This window comes from Echinops telfairi, unplaced genomic scaffold (genome assembly GCF_000313985.2).
Source record: "Echinops telfairi isolate 266 unplaced genomic scaffold, ASM31398v2 ScPeMD7_7;HRSCAF=31, whole genome shotgun sequence".
Lineage (NCBI taxonomy): Eukaryota > Metazoa > Chordata > Mammalia > Afrosoricida > Tenrecidae > Echinops > Echinops telfairi.
In genome coordinates, this window is record NW_022103904.1 from 1851971 (window position 1) to 1868563 (window position 16593).

Consider the following 16593-nt stretch of genomic DNA (forward strand, 5'->3'; position numbering starts at 1 on the left):
TCAAGCAGTCTGGTTAAAACAAAAACAAAAATGGTTATAATGATAGCCTACAAGTGGACATGTTGGACAATGTTTTAAAGGTGCATCAATAACCCATTGTTTCAATGAGTCATCAAGGTTAAACCTTCTTCCAAGGACAAGCAATCTGATTGGGATGCTTCCATCTCTGATCTGTAAGAAAATCTTTCCTGTTATTAGGTTAAGGAAGATCTCCACTTCTCTAACCTAATAACGAAGCTGCTGTGCATTTCTAAAAATCTTACAATGTTATGGTATGTGTGCAAAGTTTGTGATTCGCTAAATGGAAAATGATGCCTGATAGTGAGTGACATATACAGGTTTCTTCTTCATCCCCCTTGTGTTGACAGCTAGAGGTTTATAGAAATAAACACGATAGTACTCACTGCCTCTGAGTTGGTTCTGACTTACAGTGACCCTATGGGACACCGTAGAACCCTGTGGGGTTCTAAGGCAATAAATCTCGACGGAAGCAGAAAGCCCCATCTTGTCCTCTCCAAGAGGCTGGTGCAATCACACCGCTGACCTAGCAGTTAGCAGTCCAGCCTGCAGCCCACTCCTACTACACGGAAAGCACACTTACAATGTAACAGTAACGTCATTTTATGTTAGGACACCCTGCTAGCAATGAAGGCACTCGATTTCTGGTTTCTAATCTAAAAAAAGAAAAACGGATTATTGAAATCTCAAATATATTTGTCACCTACATAACTAATTCAACAAACGAATTTTAATTCTCACAAATCAACTTTTGTCTTGCTTTAAAACACAATGCCATTTTATGCACTTATTTTGTACATGTTTTAAGATAACCAATCCCGTTTACACTGTAAACACAAAAGCCAAAACTTGGACACTTGTGCAATAGTTAGGGCTCACTGGATGACCGGCAATCTGCTTTCTTAAATATTCCAAATCAAAATCCATTGCTGTCAACATTTTTAAACTGAAAGATCCCATATAAAATTCAATTTATAAGGGGGGAAAGGGGAGGGAGGGGAAAAATGAGGACCTAATGTCGGGGGTTTAAATGGAGAGAAAATGTTTTGAGAAACGATGTACAAATGTGCTTTACACAATTGATGTGTGTATGGATTGGGATAACAGTTGTATGAGCCCCTAATAAAATGTTAAAAAAAAGAAAAAAAAAAAAAAATGGCTGGCAACTGAGGATCTTCCAACTGCACAGCACCTTTGCGTAGAATTAACCCTATAATGCCTGAATTTTTAATTTCAGGAAAACAAATTTTTGTTTTTATTCTTTACTTTCATAGTTGTCAATATATGTAACAACCAAATATATAAAAAAATATAAAATTTGCAATGTTTTTTGAAAATGTAAGCAAATCACCACATTTGTCCTGGATTTGTAATACAAGAATAAAAAATGCACCTTCATTTCTAAAAAAAAAAAAAATTCAATTTATAAATGTTGATGATTAACTCTATTAAACAAAAAATTTAAAGACCTCACATAAGATTCACCAGTTGCTCATATGTCTGAAGTTGAAGAAAAATTTTAAAAGTCCAGAAGGAGCCAAAATATGACCTTGAGCATACAGTATGTGGATGTCGAGAACTCTCCACAACAGATGTGCTGCCCTGAACACTAATGGCAGAAGCCTAATGCGCTGTGGGATGACATCAAGATCGTACTGAAGCAAAAAGTTGTTAAAAAAACAGAAAGAAAGATGTCACAGAGACTCTAACACTTGTTAGGTGCCACAGAGTTTGAGCCCATCAGTGCAGCCACTGTGTCAAAGGTCTTCTTTTTGATGTCCCACTATTTTACCAAACAGGATGTCCTTCTCCAGGGACTGGTCTCTCCTGGCACATATACAAATTATATGAGACTAAGTCTTGCCATCCTTGCCTCTAAGGAGCATTCTGGGGGGGGTCTTCTTCCAAGAGAGATTTATTTGTACTTGACTTTCAATATTCTCTGACAGCACCACAATCCAAAGGCACTGATTCTTCTTTGGTCTTCTGATTCAACATCCAACTTTCACATACATAGGAGGCGAATGAAAATACCACAGCATGGGTCAGGCGCACCTTAGTACTCAAAGTAATATCCCTGATTTCCAACACTTTAAAGAGGTCTTGTGAGACAGATTTACCCAGTGCAAGGCATTCTTTGATCTCCTGATGACTGGTTCTATGAGCATTGATTGTACATTCAAGCAAAATGAAATCCTTGACAACGTCAACCTTTGCTCTATTTACTACAATATTGCCCATTAGTCCAGGTGTGAGGATTCTGGTTTTCTTTACATTGATCATAGAGTAGCTAAGGCAAATGGAAGAAATAATGAAATCAAAGCTGAACATAAATCTTCAAAGGGCAGCTAGAGAAGACAAAGTAAAATATTATAGTGAGATGTGCAAAGATGTAGAGTTAGAAAACTAAAAAGGAAGAACATGCTCAGCATATCTTAATTTGAAAGAACTTAAAAAAAATCGAAGCCTCAAGTTGAAACATTGAAAGATTCTATGAGAAAAATATTGAATTATGCAGGAAATAGCAAAAGAAGCTGGAAAGAATACACAGTCACTATACCAAAAAAGAGCTAGTCAACATTCTACCACCAAGTACAACAGGAAGAAGTCCAGCTGCACTGAAAGCATTAGTCAAAAGCAAAGCCCCAGGAATTGATGAAATACCAATGGAAATGTTTCCACAATCTGATGAAGCACTTGAAGCACTCACTCATCTATGCCAGGAAATTTAGAAGACAGCTACTTGGCCAACTGACAGGAAGCAATCCCTATTTGTACATATTTTAAAGAAAGGTGACTATGTTAGTCTGAGAAACAAATCCATAGAAAGTCATATGTATAAGAGAGAGTTTTATGTAAAGAGTAAGTGAACATCAAGAAAACATCCCAACCCAGTGCTGCCCAAGCCCACAAGTCCAACATTAACCCATATGTCCGACACCAATCCACAAAGTCTTCCTCCATCTCACAAAAACACACCCAATAATGCTGACTGCAGAAAGAAAGCCAATTCAGTAAACATGTAAGTATCTCAGCGCTGGCAGGGGTCTCCACATGGCTGCTCCAGCACCCAGGGCTGCATCGGGGTAGGTCCATGCGACTTCTCCTTGGGGATATCTTGCATGAAGTGAGCCTTGCCAACTGAAGCAGGGAACTGGCTAAGGCCGCTGCACCCTGGTCCAACCATCAGAAAGCAAGAGACCCGAGAACTAGCAAGGTGAGGCTCACCAAGCCATTTATCTCTCTGCCCTTCAATTAACCCCACATGTTTATCAGCCAGGTTGGCACTATAAACTTAAACTATCTCAGTGACCCAACAGAATGCTGAAATTATACAACAATATAATTGATGTAACATGCAAGTAAAACCTTGCAAAGATCATCCAACAATGGTTGCAGCAATACACTGACAGGGAGCCGTCAGAGGTTTAGGTCAGATTCAGAAGAGGACATGGAACAAAGGATATTATTGCTGATGTCAGATGGATCTTGGTTGAAAGCAGAATATTACTTGTGTTTCAATGACTATGCAGACACTTAACAAAACAAACTATGAACAACTTTGAGAAGAATGGGAATTCCAGAGCACATCATTGTACTCATAAAGAACTTTTACACGGATCAAGAGGTAGTTGTGTGAACAGAACAAGGGAATATTGAGTGGTTTTAAATCACGAAAGGTGTAAGTCAGGGTTGTATCCGTTCATACTCATTTAATCTGTATTCTAAGCAAATGATCTCTTGACTACTGGATTATATGAAGAAGAATATGGGAACAAGTTTAACAACTGGCAATATGCAGATGACAAAGTTTTGCCTGCTAAAAGTGAGGACTTGAAGCACTTGCTGAAGAACATCAAGAAATGTAGTCTTAAAGAACAAAAATAATAATAATTGAATTCTTCAGTATGGATCACAGCTCAATGTGAAAAAAGACCAAAATCCTCACAACTGGACCAATCAGTAACATCATGATAGATGGAGAAAAGGTTGAAGGTGTCAAGGATTTTGTTTTCCTTCGATCCACAATCAATGCTCAAAGAATCAGCAGTCAAGCAATCAGGCAACCTGCTGCATTAGGTAAATCTGCTGCACAAGACCTCTTCAAAGCATTGTGAAGCAAGGATGTTACTCAGAGGACTGAGATGCTCCTGACCCAAGCTATGGTATTTTCAATCGCCTTGTATATATGGACACTGAATAAGGAAGACTGAAGAAGAACTGATGCATTTGATGCATTTTGACTATGAGATTAATGAAAATGGATTACCAAAAGAATACACAAATCTGTCTTCGAAGAAGTACAGCCAAAATGCTCTTTAGAGACAAGGATGGAAAGACTGTCCTAAGTACCAGTACTTTGGATATGTTGTCAGGAGACACCAATCCTGGAGAACATCATGCTTGGAAAAGGAGAAGGGCAACGAAATAGAGGAAGGCCCTCAATGAGCTGTACTGACACCCAGGCCACAGCAGTGGCCCCAAACATACCACAACTGTGAGGATGGTGCAGGGCACAGCAGTGCTTTGCTCTGTTGTATTCAGGATTGCTATGAGTCAGAACAGACTCACTGGCAGCTAGAAACAGCGACATATAAAATGCTGATCCCTACCTTCCCTTGAAAACCCTACAGGGGTGATCAAGCTGTACCCAAACTGTGTCTCAAGTAAACTGTTGTCTGGTTTCCAATTAACTACTGTGTCCAGCTGGCTCCCTGCAGGCTTTTATGGCACCTGCCCAGATCCTGTAGGCATACAACCTGACTCCAAAGAGTTTGCTAACTCGAAAGATAAAAATTAGAATTAATTTCTGAACATACTTAGGCAGTTTACCTGTGCTTTGAATATCTGAACGTCATAAAGGAGAATGACTTGCCCTGCCATAGAATGCTGTGTTGTTTTGGTGTGGGGTTAAAAAAAGGAGCTTATCAGAATCAGAGCCCATTATTCTTCTGTATTTTGAGTACCCCTGAGATTGTATAATTCTGCCAAGTTACTACATTTGATAGCATGGTACCATGAATTTCAATGATTTAGCTTTAAATAAAAACAAAATTTTAGAGAACTATATTGATAATAAGAATAGTTTTTGACTTAAATATAGAACATAGTAACTTTAACTGATATTTAATATGTGGTTCGGATGAAAATAGATTTTGTAAGAGCTGTCAGAATCCTTTTTAAAAATGAACTGTTTTCTTCTAAGTAGCCATAGCTACAGTCTCCTTGTCTTAGTTATCTAGCTCTGCTATACCAGAGATACCAGATGGCTTTAACAAGTAGAAATGAACCTCCTCACTGTTTAGGAGGCTCGAAGACCAGAGTCACAGCAGTGGTTCTAAGGGAAGGCTTTCTGTGAGCTCTGGAGGAAGGTCTGTGTCAATTCAGCTCCTGCTTCCTTGCTCCTCACTGCCGGGAGGCAATTCCGACTCAGAGGGACACTATAAGACAAGGTAGGGCTGCTCCTGTGGGTTTCTGAGACGGTCGCTCTTTATGGGAATAGAAGCCCTTGTCTTTCTCCTACATGGGGGCTGGTGGTTTTGAACCAATGACCTGTGAGTAACAGCCTAACACATAACCACTACGCCCCCAGGGCTCCTTCTGCTTTCTAGTTCCTGGTATTTACTTTACCCCATATCTTCTTCCTTTACTTGCTTAATCTCTTCTGATTTCAAAAGAAGTAGCCATGGTAATACAGCAGGTTAAGAATTGAGCTGTTAACCATCAGGTCAAAGATTCAAACCCATCGACTGTTTGTTCCTTGGGAGACAAAAATGGCTATCTGCTCTCGTAAAGAGTGACAGTCCGAGAGACCCGCTAAGGGGCGGCTCTACTCTGTGCTGCAGCATCACTACATCAGCACCAACTCAATGGCAGTGGGTGTGTCGCAAATGAGACTGGTTTGAGATATGTCCTGTACTCGTCCTGTCTCATTTATAAAACAAGTACAATCCATTCTTAAATGGGATTGCTACAAGGGGTCACGATTCACAACACGGATTTTGGGGAGACACAACTCAACCCTAACATCCCTCATGGACATAACTTCTTAAAGAAATACAACTTATTCTTTAGTATTTTGTTATTAGTAAGCCCATATTCTGAGTTCACACTTTCAGGCTCCAAGCAGTCTGAAAGCCCTGCTTGTTCCGAGGTGTATGGTGCTCTCAGAAGACACCTGGTCTAAGCTTTCCTTCAAGATGCTGACAGGGAAAAACCTCACAAATGAAAGATGTTAATATGTCGTCTCCTGAGCATCCACTTAAAACACCTGCTTTCTGCTGACAGTGCTTTGGCACCGTTTGTTTTCTCACACAGGGAGATTAGAGAAGCTGCCAAAGAATCATGGAAGATGTTCCTTGTTGGTTCCAATGCATTTACTGTACTTGAAGAAAAGCAAGTTTCATTTTTCTATATTAAATTATGGCTACATTATGAAGGATAATAAAAATGTATGTGTATGTACAGTACAACATGGGTTTGTTCTCATCCTGGTTCTGTTAGTAACTCCGCTCACACCTCTGTTACATCGATACTTTCTTAGAAGTCTGAAAAACATTCTCCAAAGGTTTCAAGTGGAACATAATGTAAAAATAACTACATTGAACTGGTTAATGTTTCTTTTCCCCCTCCCCATTAGGATTTGTCTCTTAAATAAACAAATTTCACTCATTTGGAAAATTACTTTGGGCAACCCAAACTTCTTGCCAATTATATTGCACTAGGAGAGCATCGTTATCTGAAGTAGAAGAATTTTTAGTTAACACAGCAGTGGAAACTCAACTTCTCTGTGATTGATACACCTGTGGAAGAAAATCTGTACATTTTTACAAAGTGACACAACTAAATAAATAATGTGACAGGAAACAGAATCCTGATTCAGTTAGCCGCACTCTTTTTTGGACTAGAAACTTAGGACAGACAGATGTGTGTGGCCCAAGAAAGGCTCTCAAACATCATTTAGCCTATGGTGTCTACAACTGAAGCACACTTACTGTACACGAACATAAGTTTAGAGGGTGGGGCAAAAATGAAAATACACATCCTCTTTCTGCATCACAGTGTTCAGGGGAAATTTCAGTTGCTGAGTACACCTCTCTCCTTTAATACAAGAATTTACAAAGCACTCGTAAATCAAAGAAGTCCTGGAACTCTTTGGCTCTGATGGGGAGACCAAGTGAGTATGGCTAGAGCCTTAGCAATTCCAAGTCCATTGTGGTGACTTTAAGTGTGCCTGGAAAGTTCCACAGCATTCTGCTAGGCTGCTCACTGAAGAAGACTACAACCATCCTTCAATTGTACAGGATCAGCTGGGGGTTGGCAAGGTCTTGATAGTGGAAGCCAGAGATCATGGATCCTTGACCACACTGGTCCCTTAGGCAGCACAATTCTCAGAGTCCTAGAGAGCAGCGCTGAAGCTGCAGCTTCACAGTTATGGAGAAGGATGTATGTGTGACATCATGCTATAAAAATTCAGGGAGATACTGAATACCCTATTTAATCATGGTTTTTGCAAGGTTTTCGCTTTTATAACTTTCTTTTACTTAGACAGTTTCAGCAGAGTTGACACTTGTTGAGCGCTTTCTCCCAAATGGTGGATGGGACATACTGGCCAAAGGTAGGACTTCGGTTGCTCTTCTAAGTCCCAGGCAGCCCAACTATGGGTTTTATCAAGCTCTCAAGACCACTCTATGGGGTGGATGCAATTGCCTTGCATGGAAATGAGCATGTATTCATTTTGGTCTAACAGCAGAAAGTTTCCTCCCAACTAGCGAGGCAGGGGGAGGACTCCAAATTAAAGAACAGTGGTAAATACATGTCAACTTTTTCAGCACTATGGGGGACAGGCGTGGGAGCAGGGAAGCAAATAGCATTCTTCTAATTATCACAACTATCACACATTTTAATTTTGTGAAAGCTCCATTCATTCAGATGCAATTTGCACAAACACACATAAAGATCACATGTAAGAATAGCTGCCAAAATAAAACCTAATCTCTTTTTTAGCGCTTATTATAGGTCAAGCACTGTTTAGTGTTATACATGAACTATCTCAATCATAATACCCATTTGACACACGAGAACTAAAACAAACAAACAAAACCCCATCAAACCACTCCCATTCCTAATCACAGAGATTCTATAGAATGTTTCTGATGCTGTAAATCTGTACAGGAGCAAAAAAGTCTCATCTTTCTCCCACTGACTTGCTTGCAGATTTGAACCAATGGCCTTGCTGTTAGCAGTCCAGCACTTACTCAAAAGCACTACCAAGGCTGTTTAATCATTATGTTTCATACTCCCATGTAAAAATATAACTGTACACTACTGAGTTATCCACTCGAGGTACTATCTTTAGCACAACCTTAGCACATTCAAATAAAGTAAGTGGCCACTTAAAAAAATAGAAACCATTTTTAAAAAGGCAGTTAGATTTAAAATATCTAGGATTATGACCCAATAAAAATGTTTATTAAAAAAGATTTAAGGTCTTAAAGGCTTAAAGATAAACAAGCAGCCATCTAGCTGACAAGCAACCAAGCCCACACTGAGGAAGCACACCAGCCTGTGTGATCATGAGGTGTTGATAGGATCCGCTATCAGGCATCAAAGAACAAAATATTATATCGATGTGAATGAGGGGGAGTGCGGAGTGGAGGGGGGGAAATGAGCTGATACTAAGGGCTCAAGTAGAAAGAGAATGTTTTGAGAATGATGATGACATTTGTACAAATGTGCTTGACACAATGGATGAATGGATTGTGATAAGAGCTATAAGAGCCCCCAATGAAATGATTTTGTAAAATTTAAACATCTAGATCTTAAAATAAACTTTTACAGAATAACTTCAGAAAACCAGCCAGATTGTATGTTATCTATAATAAACAGCAAAAAAATCTGCTGGCCATCAGTCTAAAAAAGTGTACGGCAGAAAGAACGCTCAGCAGGGCACACCCCACAGAATAATGGAACCACAGCTTCACCTATTTTATGAACAGATTTTCAATCATAAAACCAAGTTAAACCTAATATAGTACAAAAATCTGTACAAAGTTCATTTAACCAAATGTAATCTGTTTTTATTATTCAAAACTACACCTGAAAGGTAAATAAGAGACAATTTCTCCTCAGACTTAAGTAGCTGTATGGAGCTCATTATAGGACAAAACCACGTGCTGGGTGTCTAGATTGAATAATCTGGAAAAAAAATATTAGTCATAGCGTAATTTGCTGACCTGGAGGGTTATCTGTAAAATCCCATCGTTTCCTTCTTTCAATGACTACCCAAATATTTACTCGATGATGACTAACACATTTTAGTAAAGCACTAACAAGTTCATGGGCAGGAAGCAAACCAAGCTTTCAAAACTATCTGTAAGGTGCTAAGCCAGCTGGGGAGGTAACATTGAAGGGAGACCCAAGGGAGCGTAGCCCCCATCTACGGAATTCAAACCAATTCAAAACCAAAAACCTAACTGGCTACATAGCACTTGCCCTGTGGGCTGGCTGGCAAGCCAGTGCATAACTCCCCAATAAACACTCGAAAGGCGAATCCAAAGAGTTCTCGGACCACAGCTGCTTCCTGATACAAGGGCTCTACAGAACTTATTAGGGCACAGTCATGTAGGACACTCACCTGGAAAACTCTTGTTAACATAACACCTAAATAACTGGATTCTTTTAAAATGTGCTTTTATTGATTTTTCTTTTTTTTTTGCATCTAAGATGTCAAATGTCTCAGGTATATGTAAATGAAATAGCACCATTGGAGGGACATTTTACCTGCTGAAGGAATCGGTCAGAGGCTTGGCTGTGCTTGGTTAACATGCTTGGCAGAGCAGGATTAGCATATTCAAACTGGGGATTGTAGGTATAGTCAGACTTGAAGAATCTGACTTTCTCTTTCTCCAAGTTGGTGGGCTTTATAGCAGTCAATATACAAAATTTTTTTCCAGAAAAGTCATCTTTTTCAAAACTTCTAGACAGCTGAGGCTGCTGCTTTGGCGTTGGCAGAGTGGAGAAATGGCGCCGCTTGACCTTGTTTCTGGGTTTGGGTGGCAGCACTATGTTGTTCCCTGCAACAGAGATATCATAGGTAAACTTTACAGGACTTGACACTGAACTCCTGACAAGGTCAGCAGGCTGCCCCTCCAGGCAGTACCAGCTCCCACTGCTCATCACAGGCACAGGGACTTTCATCTTGCGAAGGTCTTTGCTAAGAGAAGAGCTAGGAGGTTTGATGGGTTTTCTATAGCGTTTGCAGTAGGCAGAGGAAGACTGTTTTTGTGAGTGGTGCTTTCTCCCCTCTTTCCTCTGAAGTAGGACATTGTAGCTACTGGTTCCAGTTGTGAAAATGTCCTTGAGTACTCCAGGGGGCAAATGCAGAATGCTTCTCTTCCTGTCAGTGGCCACTGAGTCTTCTGCATTCAGAACAGACGTCTTAGCAAGTTCTTGCTCTGGCCAGTGGAGCTTCTCTGTGTTAATAAACAAAACCAAAACAAAAGAAATAACAGAGATGCCAGATGAAGCCAACTGCTTATTATCTGAAAAGCATTCTGAAGGTATGGTAAATGTTATTGTTTTTCAACAAGCTTTAGAAATTACATTTTGAATACTCAAAGAGTGTATTGCTAATCATGCTAGTACTGTTTTTATACCAAACACTGTAATGCCTTACATACGAGCATGCCCAGGCTAAATGAGCTATAAAACTCTCAGCTTCAAACCTTATAGAGGATCATTGTCTAATGCATATGTGAGATAATATACAAACACATTCATATATGCAATAATTTGAAAACTCAACTCTACCAATGCAGGTGAATTTCTGAGAAAGAATATACAAGGGTAAGTCAACAAACATTGCTATAAAAGCACAGAAAGCTTTCTATCAAAATGGGAAGCTTTTGTTTCTCAATTTATCCTCTCTCTAGGTCTCTACACTTCTGAAGGCAGTGTTTCCATCTCTCTAGCTCTTCCCCAAACAATTCTGTACTCTTCAGTTTATACATCATCAGTCTTGGCAACCTCCAGCAACTTAAATCATTTCCCTTTTACATGTTCTTTGAGTTTCGTGGAAAAAAAGAAGTCTGAAAGAGAAAGCTGTCAGGGCTGTGGGGTGGATGGGGTAAGGTAGCCCAGTGAATTGCCATAGGTCAGCACTTGTTATCGTTTAAGAATGAGAGGTATATTGTAGCAACGGAAACCAATTCCTTGGCTCAAGCTTCCTGGACTTTTTCTTAACCAATACAGTTTTCCATTTTCTTAACATTTTCTCGACTATTAAAAGATACAGTGTCTGGGGTCTTTAAGGCTTGAAGTTAAACAAGCAGCCATCTTGCAGAAGCAACAAAGCTCACATGGAAGAAGCACACCAGCTTGTGTGATCATAAGGTATTGACGGGATCAGGTATCAGGCATCAGAAGACCCAAAACAAACAAACAAATATATTGATTCAAATGATGGGAGTCAAGAGGAAACCCAAAGCCCAGCTGTAGACAGTTGAACATTCCTCACAGAAGGGTCACAAGGAAGGGATGTCAGCCAGGGTGCAACCCAGCACCGACAGAACACACATTCCTCTGGCTCTTTAATTGCTGCCCCCGCCCCCATCATGACTCCAGTGCTACCTTACAAACCTGGGTAGACAGGGGAATGTACATTGGTACAGATGAGAGCTCTCGACCCACAGAATCCAGGACAGATAAACCCCTCAGGAACAGCCATGGGAGTTGCGATTCCATGAGGGTAGGGGGAATGTCGGGGGAGAAGATGGGGAAATGGGGAACTGACTACAATAATCAATGTATAACACCCCCACCTCCAGGGGGGCAAACAACAGAAACGTGGGTGAAGGGAGACAGCAGATAGTGTAAGATATGAAAATAATAATAATTTATAATTTATTAGGGGTCCATGAGGGTGGGAGGGGAGGGAGGGATGGAAAAAAGAGGAACTAATACCAAGGGCTCAAGCAGAAAGATGTTTTGAAAATGATGATGGCAACATATGTACAACATATGTACAAATGTGTTTGATACAATAAGAACTGTAAGAGGCCCCAATAAAATGATTTATTAATTTTAAAAAGTCTAACAGTGAAAAAAAAAACCACCCCAAACCTTTATCATAATAAAGTCTATTAAGAAAGTCTATTAAGCTTACTCCTTTGGGATCCTCAAAAACAGTTGCCCAAACCTTCTGAGCTGAGCTCTCTGCCTTGTATTTAACTGGACCAGCAGATGCCCTTGGACTGGACCTCCTTTTGAAGGCACTCTGGTGAGACTAAGCCAAGTGTACTACGGAGAGAACTTGTCTGCAGCCATCCACTGATCACAGCGGCATGCTTAAACATGTTTGTTGCAAATAGCCCAATGCATGTACAAATTGGAACCCTAATAGCACGACTTTCTGACTTCCACGTATAGAATTGCTAATAGAAAAGTAAAACTTCAAAGCATTTCAAAGCCAAAGGGATTACAAAATTGGGCACGGTATGTAGTCATCAGTAAAAAGATGGACAACGCCTTAACTCAAAAATAATTTTAATACTAAACAGATCATTCTAAAGCATGCATGTTTTAATATGTCCTTAGTATCAGTAACTGGTTAATTTTCTTGATCATTCTAGCTTATAGATTAAGATGAAAGTAAAAGAAGTTTGCTTGTTTTTCTTGGAAGGGTTGAAAGACTATTTTAACGACAGCTACATAGATTTTAGTATATCAAATGGCACGTTAAGGAGAGGTCAGTTTTGTCTTTAAGCCTCACAAGTGCTTTAGACAGGTGACTTGATATACTGTTGCTCATACACTTATTTTAAATTGTGTTTATTCATAGTCAACAAGTACATCAACTACTATTAAATGCATGGCTCTGAGAAGCACCCGTATAAATACACTGCCTTCTTTCATTCAGATTCTAATTTGAGCCTGAAGGCAAGCAGTCTGAATATTAAATAATAATACAAGGAATTAAATGTGAAAAGCAAAAGGTATAAACAATAACCTAAGAGTTCACAGAAGTCAGTGACCCTATAGGGCAGGGTAGATAGAACTGTCCCAGTGGGTTTCTGAGGCTGTAATTTTTTACAGTGCAGGAGAAAGATGAGGCTTTAAGACTATTCAGATGCAATTCTAAACTGACAGCATTGGAGTCTGTCTGAAATCCTGCTCATTTGAACAAGACTGCCTTGTGACTGAATCTGCCTACACTTCCTTTTCTAAATTCTTCCTGCACATAGGGCACAGTCTTACCGACCTTCCACATTCTTCCCTCCACGTCTCACCGACCCTTATGACTGATCTCTCAACCGCTGGTTCCTACAGTGGAGGCGGCTTCAATGCGTAGATGACTTGGTTAGCTGGCCTCAGGAAAGAGATAGTCTAATTCATTTCAATATTTGGAAAATTGTTTATCTATAGAGATCTGTAATTTGCTCACTCAAGAGTTTAAAATAGGACTCAGCATTCAGGGATCTTCTCTTTCACTAGATAATAAAGAGTAAAGCAGCTGCCCTCTGTTGACACATTTATGTGTGAGCTGTCATCAGGAACTGGACATGGGATATCACTTAAGCTTCAGAGATGTTGACAAGATTGTGCTGAAGAGTCTGAGACTAGGAAGCAGCAGACAGTTCTAGGCCAGCGTGTGAAATCTGAATTCTGGAGTTGACAGAGAACATTAAAGATGACATAAAAGTGTGAAGTTGTAAGGGGCTAAATAAAAAACAATGCTAAGTAAATGGTCTGTACAAGCTGAGAAATAAGAGCTTGATTACACAGGGTCAAGGAGGAAGGTGGACTGCACAAAGCAGCCTTTCAATAAATTGTGAGAGACTCGGCCAGCCAAAAATAAGCAGGACAAACAAACAAAACTTTTATCACAAGCTGGTAGGTCCCATTTCCTCAGGGGTTCCATACATAAGTGTTGCCAAGTGCTAGTCAAGAGTGGGCAGGGTAGGCAAACATAAGCGAGGGACACCAGGGCACAGGCTGCAGCCTAAATGCCCTGGAACAATGTCCATTTCCCTAAAAGAGACACCACGTTTTAGGAGATGAGGAGGGAATGAAAGGACAGGGAAATAGACACCAGGAGGGAAGGAGCATGGGAATGAAGATAAGACTCGGGTATCATAAGCCTAGAGAAGTTGGGTGAGGCCTGCGAGCAGGCAGGAAGGTAAAGGGAGGTAACCAGGTTCTTTTCTCATTTGATCTTCGCAAGTAAAAGGAAGTAAAGTGACATCAAATTAAAATCAAGCAATAAAACTACTCTGAAGAATTCTTAATTTGATAATTCAATCTATCTCTGTCAGCCTGATTTAATTTTTTAAAAAAAATCAGTGTAAAAGTGCTGCCTTTGGTTTCTAAGAGTCAGCAGTTCTATGACCAAAGAGCTAAACTCAAAGAATTCTTTTGACACAAAGCCTGAATGACATTAAAACCCATAATTTTTTCCCATCTCAAACAACCTACATGCTTGGGGATGCTAAAAACGAAAGTCCTAGACCATCTGCCAGAACACTCAAGGAGAAGTGGAGGGTGGCAGAGGGGTGTGCAGGGCAGAAGCCCTTCCCCCCAGAGTTCAGCGTGTTAGGTCACTTGCCAATTATCTACCTGGGAGGCTTAGTATCAGTTCATTTGAAGCTCCATCTGCTGCATGGGTGTGCCAATGGTGTACTTATTTAATAAACACCAATCCTGCCAAATGCTAGATAGCATGTGACGTTCATAGAAGTAGGGCAGGTGGTCCTTCACACAACTCATACAAGGTGGATGTAAATTAATTTCCCAGAGTCTCACTAATCTTACTTTGATTGTATGAAAACGGACTTACATAAAGAGCAACCCTTACTACACAAAGCTGATTCTGTCCTTCTCTCAGGGATCCTATGGGCAGAGGAGAAATGCTCCAGGGGTGTTCCAGGTTCAGACCGCAGAGCAACTGGTAGATTCAAACCACTGACCTTTAAGTTAATAGTTGAGCATTTTAATCACTGTGTCACCAGAGTTCCTGTTGAAAAGCATTTGAGAACCTAAAATACTATTTTTGTCATTTTAAATGATTGTTTTTGCTTTATGAAAAAAATAATTTTGGGAACATGCAAAAAAAGTTTATTGGTGCCCTGAAGTGATATAAATGGTTAATGTGCTTAGTTCCTAAGCGAAAGGTTAAAAATTTGAGTCTACCCAGAAGCACCTGGGAAGCCGACCTAGGTGATCTAGTTCTGAAAAATCTGCCATAAAACCTATGAGACAGTACATCCACAAATACTTATATAATGTACAGAAGCTCTTTGTACACACACACACACACACACATATATATTAGCGTGGCAGAACACACAGGGGACGCTTATACCTTGAGGGAATGAGTTGCTGGACCTGGGGGATCAAGACCATAGTCTCTGAAGCTATGAAGGTCAACTGGCATAACATAATTCCGAGAGACAATGAGTAGTGCCGGAGGCCTTAAAAATCATATAGGGTGAAACTACTGACGTCTCCCCATCTAGAGGGGAAAGAGTGGTGAAAACTGAAAGGCATATTGAAATGGTTAGTCCGGTGGACTAAGAGAGCACATAAACACCAGTCACACCACCCTGAGACCAGAAGAACTACAGGCTACCACACTACCAATCCTAAGAGACCACGTTTAAATAGAGATTAGTAGAAGTCCCACGTCTAGAGCCCAGTTACCCTTCAGATATGAAACTGAGCTCTTAGAATAATCAACCATTTAAAATGAATAGGGCAACCTGTACAAGAAGACAGAGTTAGACAAGGTGGAGGAACAGAGACAGGAAACACAGGGAGAAAATGAAGCACAGTTCTACTTTGGCATATCAAAGGTAACCATTATGTTAGCATTTCAGCCATCAGCCCTATCTGCTTCATTACCACCTTAGAGTTCATGTTCAGATCATTCACCCCAGCCTGAGGGGAGAAGAGCAGTGATATTACTTCATTAAAATAGATGCTCAGTGTATTCACTAGTAGGTGAATACACTAAAATTACCAACACAATGAAAGCTTAATATGTATCTGGAACAGAAGAAAAGAATACCAGGATTCTTGGCTTCTATCCCTGGCTCTTTCAATGACATCGCTGTAATATTAGCCTAATCACTAAAACCATCATTACCTCATGTTTCTCATCTTAAAAAAAAAGGAGAACAGGGCATGCAGGGAGCTCACTAAACAGTGCTGTGAAGAGATGAGGTCTAATGAAGTTCTTGATGGAATGGAAGACCACCAGAAATTAAATTGGTGGGAAATACGTAATCAATTGTGACCTAACAGAATGGCAATTTTGTATGGCTCACTAATACTTATGAAACCTGGTAAAAGTTGAAATAATTCTACACCACAAAAAGATGGGTTGCTTGATTTACAAACAGAAGATGAAACAAAACAAAATATGTGATCCCCAGACAATATATATATTTAAATTTAATCAAATATTTCATCACTTAAAACTCACATGGTGATCAAGAGCAATATAGCCAAGAGGAATTACTGAAACCAGAATGAAGGCCAAACATGATAGTGGGGCAAGAGGAAAGTAAAAAAAAA

At 40.0% G+C, this 16593-nt stretch overlaps 1 protein-coding gene across 1 annotated transcript in view; it reads right to left on the reverse strand.

Moving 5' to 3' along the window:
* KIAA0895 (KIAA0895 ortholog) overlaps nucleotides 1-16593 on the reverse strand; it is a 51267-nt gene that overhangs the window by 21541 nt on the left and 13133 nt on the right. Inside the window, exon 2 of the mRNA XM_004708153.2 lies at nucleotides 9802-10493. Within this exon, the coding sequence (XP_004708210.2) occupies nucleotides 9802-10493 (692 nt within the window). The remainder of the gene's footprint in view (nucleotides 1-9801; nucleotides 10494-16593) is intronic.